This window comes from Pteropus alecto, unplaced genomic scaffold, assembly GCF_000325575.1.
Source record: "Pteropus alecto unplaced genomic scaffold, ASM32557v1 scaffold194, whole genome shotgun sequence".
NCBI lineage: Eukaryota > Metazoa > Chordata > Mammalia > Chiroptera > Pteropodidae > Pteropus > Pteropus alecto.
The window spans coordinates 3,490-9,148 of NW_006436281.1; the positions used below are offsets into that span (position 1 = coordinate 3,490).

The window sequence follows — 5,659 nt, forward strand, 5'->3', positions numbered from 1 at the left end:
AATCCTATATCCCATGTGAAAGGATCTGGCTCATCAAGCCTTACTCTTGGTCCTCTGTAGTCTCATACCCTTAGAATCTGTATAAGTTAGGGTCCAAGCAGAGTCAGAAACCACACACTAATTTTAACAGGGGAAGCTTAATATAAAGAATTATTAACTACTGACAGGGGATTAGAGTTAACGTGGGGTTTGGTGACTAAAGGGTAAAGAGAACTCTAAAGAATAAAGCATAAGAGATGTAGGGAGCAACCTCTCCCCCTAGGGCTGGAAGAGAAGCCCATCCTTCTGCAATGTTCCTCTATCACCCTCTGCTGGCAAAGTCTAGCATTGCGCAAGGAGGACTGAAAAATGCTTGGCAAGATCCGGTAGGGCGATAAAGAGTGATCTGGAGCTGAGAGGCAATAAATGGATAACTGGCACAGAATCTATTCATATGTACACTCCGAGACTCCTGCCAGTGCCAACTGGCGAGGTCCTGTAAGGCTCTCGGTGTGCGGCGTGCCCACCTCAGACCGAGCCCTGTGCTTCTTTAGACTATGTTGGAAACTCACTCTTGTGGTTCTGGAAGAGAAGCATTCCCTTGTGAGGAGACTATCCCAAGTGCATCATTAGCAGGCTTTTGTTCAGGAGAGAGCTGGTTCCCTCAGATGGAATTGGGCGGCAATTGATGTGCGAGGGGGTGAGGAGGGTGAGGGGGGATTAGTCTGTCCGAGGTCTCCCTCCCATGTCTGAGGGTCACCGGTGCCTTCACGGTGCATAGTCTGGCAGAGGCATCTGGCAGTGCAACTCTGCAAGCTTTTCATTCAAGTTCTGGGCTTGGTCCTCAGCCATAGCCGCCCTGGGACTAGAGGAGACGAGGGACGCTCTGCCAAGGAAGCTTTCTGATTGACCATCGCATTTCCATTTGGACATTTTCAACTTTCAACTGCTCCTTTCCCCATGTTTGCACTCTGGTATCATCCAAAGAAACCAACTGACTTCACAATCAACACAGTCACCACAGTTGTCACAGTAACAAAGCGCTACAGCCACTTCAACTTCCAAACCCTTGCTTTCCACTTGCACTTCTCTCACTGCTCAACAGCGAAATTATCACGTGATAATCTGAACAATCATGAGATTACCACAGGTCTTATTTCATCTATGCTCCATCCTCCCCCATCAAGGTGCTTCTCGCTGTGCTCCTCCTAGGTGATGGAAACCCCCCGAATACAATATTGTGGGTCTGTTTCCAGGTCCCACTCCTCATCCTAGTTAGTGAATTGGTCAAGGTCCTAGCAGGACACTAAGATGAAAGAAATCACAAAATGGTACTGGGATGCCTCTGGAGTGCTGTTCGGCACTCACTACTTCATCTGTAACACGAGTCTCTCTAGCAGGCTGTTATGGGTGGAATTGTGTCTCCCTCACCCATCAAATGAATAAGTTGAAGTCCTAACCCCCAGTACCTCAAAAAGTGACCTTATTTGGACATAGGGTTTTTAAAGAAGTAATCAAGTTAAAATGGGGTCATTAAGATGGGCCCTTATCCAATGTGGCTGGCATCTTTATACAAAGGGAAGACTTGGACACATATAGAGGAAAGATGATGTGAGGACACAAGGAGAAGTGAGCCATCTACAAGCCAAGGAAAAGAAACTGGGACAGATCCTTCCCTCTCAGAAAGAACCAACCTTGTTGACACCTTGGTTTTGGGCTCCCAGCTTCCAGAACTGTGAACCAACTCATTTCTGTCATTTAAGCCCCCTCAGTCTTTGGTACTTAATTGCAGCAGCCACAGGGAACAAATGCATAGGCCAAGTGTCAGTTTAAGATGACCTTCACTATAGGTGCTAGAAGCCAGCTGTGGGGCCAGGACTGAAAAGTGCTAGTAATAGAGATTGGAAGGAATGAGGGACCAGAGACAGGATTCTGGAGCTGGAAGCAGGTGGCTGTGCAGCTCTCAACTACCCTCTTGGGTCTCCAGTTCCCTCTAACCCTGCAGTGGCAATTGTGGGCCAAGATCTGAGATCCTGCCCCATGCCTGTGCCCCACAAAAACCATCTATTGTTACAGATCAAGGGAAGTGAGAGTTGGAGCCCTAAGTCCTGAAAAGAAGGGAGGGTGACTCAGATTCCTAGGTCCTCAGGGACAGAGTGTTTGGGACCAGATCTCTTAATATTTATATTAATGGTCTCTAATATGTATGTTAATAATATTAATAATTGTATTCTTAATATTAACTGTCCACCACTGAAAGTTCTTAATATATTTTTACATAGAATTAAGAACTTTTACAAACACCATTCTTATTGTGGCATTTTCTCTATTGAAAATAATAGAACTCACTGAAACGGTACCAAGTCTGAAAGTACACAAAGGGCATCTTTTCTTCCTGTTACATCTGGGAATTTTATATATACATGAAAGTATTTTCCACATGAACAAGAAATCTGAATGACACATCTTGTTCATAGTTCTGACATAGACATGACCGCAACCTGTGCCACCACAGTTACTGCTCATGCCCATTCTGGGGTGCTGGAAATAACACTGAAGCCAGCATTCCTCTATTCAGCCTTCCAAAAGACCATGGACAGGGCTGGTGCCATGATGCAATCAATGGAAGACGCCATCACAGGATGACGCCTGGGCTGAGTAGGAATCACTGCAAGTGAAGAGTTAGGTCACGTTGGCTACGACCACTGGGTGGGTGCTGGGACAGGGGCCAGGTTGGAAACATGAAAGTCCATCTGGGCAGGGAGAGAAGTTCAGTGGGTGAGGGCCAAGGGTTTGACCTCCTAGAGTGGCTGGAGAAGCAGAGATTCCACAGCTCATGGAGAGAAAGAGATGAGGGAGGTCGTTCAGGGAAGCGCTGCAGGTCTTGCAATGCAAGCCAGGCATTGCGAATATCAGTGAACTCCGCTCCCCGACCTTGCCCGCCGCTCGCCATTTTGCGCATGTGCCCCTTCCAAGACTGCCAGGAAGAGGCTTCTCCACGGCCAATGGGGCGTGGCGTTCCTCCGAGCTCATCCAATGAGCTCATCGGATGCCTTCGCATTGACCAATGGGGCGTCGAGTGACCCGTGCGGCGAGGTTGGACCCGCCTTCCGTGCGCCTCAGAGCCTCCGAGGGAAAGCCGGGTTGGTCAGGAGGGGCGTTCCGGAGCGCACCGTCAGCACCGTGAAATTCTTGTGAGATCATCTGAAAACCAAGAGGAATTTGGTCTCTTAAAGAGGCAAAGAGGGCCGAGGACCCAGATTCTTGGGTCCTGAGGAAAGAGACAAGTGGGAACCAGGACTCCTGGGTCTGAAGAGGGTGGTGAGGCCGTGGGGCCCGGACTCGGGGGTCTGGGGGAGTAGGGGCTGGGGGCCTGGACCCCTGGGTCTGAGGGAGAAGGGGCTGGGGGCCGGTCTCCTGGGTCTGAGGGCAGAGGTGCTGGGGATGAGAAGGCTGGAGACCCAGACTCCCGTATCTAAGACAGGAGAGAGCTCAAAGCCTGAGCTCTTGGGGGTCAGGGAGGTGGGGCTGAATCCTGTACGTATGGATCTGGGGGAAGAGGAGGCTAAGATCCCTAATAGCTGGATCTAGAGGACTACTGAGGTCCGAGAGAGGAGGAGCTGGGCCCAGAATCACGTGTTCTGCAAAAAAGGGAACTGAACCCAAACTCCCTGATCCTTAGGTAGGACAGGCTAGGATCTCAGAACCCTGGGTTCTGATGGAGCTGGGGGCGGGAGACTGGGTTACCTGGGCCTTGACAGAGTATAGTTTTGAACCTGGACTCCAGAGTCTGAAGAAGACACCTTTGGGCCAGAGTCCTCGTTCCTGAGGTTAGGGAGTATTGAGATGTTGAACTAGTGTTAAGGGTATAGGTGGCCGGGTCTGAGAGTTACAGCTAGATTGGGACAGACTGACTTTAGAGGTCATAGTTTTATATACCATAAACTCTGCCCTGAAGTCAGTACTTGCCAGAACCTAGATTTAATCTCATTTTATATGGTTGAAAAGTTTTCTTTTCATCACATTACAGATCTTGATCAGCTTTTTCAGATCTCCTAAAAGAAGCCATGGGAACTCATCACATCCAGGGTTTGCTGTTCCTCTTTCTCCTAGGAGCCTCACTCTTGACTTGTATGTATGGGGGTGGTGTGGGGGAACAGCTGGATCACAGAAGGGATTTCTGGTGGAAAAGGTGTGATTTGGGTCCCACAGAGAGGAGCAAGTGCTTATCTTTATCTCATTTTCTCCCCAGTGGCACAAAATTTGTACTGTCACAAGGGTATATCAATGAGTATAAAAGAGGATAACAGCAGTGCATTTAACTGGACCTCAGAGAAAGTTGAGACTTGTGACAATAACGCACTTTGCCAGGAATCTGTGCTGATGATTAAATCAGGTAACATGAGAAAAGGACAGTTGGGTTGGGTGGGAAGAAAGGTGGATTGTTTCCTTGTCAAGACTGTTCCCCCTTCCCCAGGCTAACCTTAGGTGCACTATCCACTTTCTTTTCCTCTTGTCTCATAACAGGGGCCAAGGCAGCAGTGTTTGTCACTAAGAGCTGCGTCTCCGAAGGGATACCGTCCATAACATTTGCCCAGCACTCTCCACCCCCCGGCATCGTTGCAGTCTCCTACAGTAACTACTGTGAGGATTCCCTTTGCAACAACAAAAGTGACTTACCCAACTTTTTATGGGATTCAAATTTGCCCTCAGGTATCTTGGGAGCGGGAGATTGGTGTTAAGAGAAACTCTATAAACCTCTTCTTTGAGACTATAGATCTCCCTTCTTTGTGTTCTTACTTGGCTTAGGCCCAAGTGAGCCATACACAAAAGGACCTCAGACCTTTTGTTTGTCTTCCTTTCTCTAAATTGTTACCTTGGGGTCTAAACACTGCTCAGAACAGAGAGACATCAATGAAGGCTAAGATGTAAATTGGGTTTCGTGTTTATTAAACGATGAGATATAGGTGGAAGTCTCTGAGCAGAGTGGTGGCATAATCAATCTAACAATTATTGCTCTCCAGTTGCTGCATGACCACAGCCCAATTCCCCCATTTGGCTTCAAGGCTTAGAAATAATCTGGTCCTGCCTATCTTTTCGGTTCACTTCCTTCTCTTCCCTCTCTCATTTATTGTATTCTAGCTGGGGCTAGTATTCGAAAACACTTAACAAAGGAAATGATACTAGCCAATCAGAATGGACACTGGCTATAAAAAACAAATCCAGCCCTACCTGTACCTACCAGCCGAATATTAATACTGCAGTTTCTCATAGTTCTGCATACTCACCAAGCTGGTTTGCACCTCCTGGCCTTTGTCCTTGCTGTTTCCTTTGCTACTCCCACCCAATCCCCATTTTCTCATAGTTAATCTCTATTCATCCTCCATCTCAACTCAGGTATCTCTGTGAAAATGCTTATTGAATTCTTCTGAGTAGTTAGGTGCTCCTCCAGTCCTATGCTATAATACCTAGGACACGGTGCTTACTGAGTTGTATTGTAGTTTATTACTTACATGTCTTTCTCCTTCTGGACGGTGATCCTAGATGGAATGTGTTGTTTTCATCTCTTTATCTTTCACACCTAAACAGAGTGTGGAAGTCATATTGGATGGGGTTCTAACAGTAAAGAAAATTAGTTGGAAAAGGGTGGGGAAGTTGCAGTATAGACCTTGATTAGAGT

At 47.5% G+C, this 5,659-nt stretch overlaps 1 protein-coding gene across 1 annotated transcript in view; it reads left to right on the forward strand.

Annotated features, from left to right (window-relative positions):
- The first annotated feature begins 4,028 nt into the window (after positions 1 to 4,028).
- Positions 4,029 to 5,659, forward strand: part of TEX101 (testis expressed 101) — a 2,298-nt gene continuing 667 nt past the window's right edge. Inside the window, exons 1-3 of the mRNA XM_006911767.1 lie at positions 4,029 to 4,110; positions 4,232 to 4,375; positions 4,507 to 4,692. Of these exons, the coding sequence (XP_006911829.1) occupies positions 4,047 to 4,110; positions 4,232 to 4,375; positions 4,507 to 4,692 (394 nt within the window). The 5' untranslated portion in view covers positions 4,029 to 4,046. The remainder of the gene's footprint in view (positions 4,111 to 4,231; positions 4,376 to 4,506; positions 4,693 to 5,659) is intronic.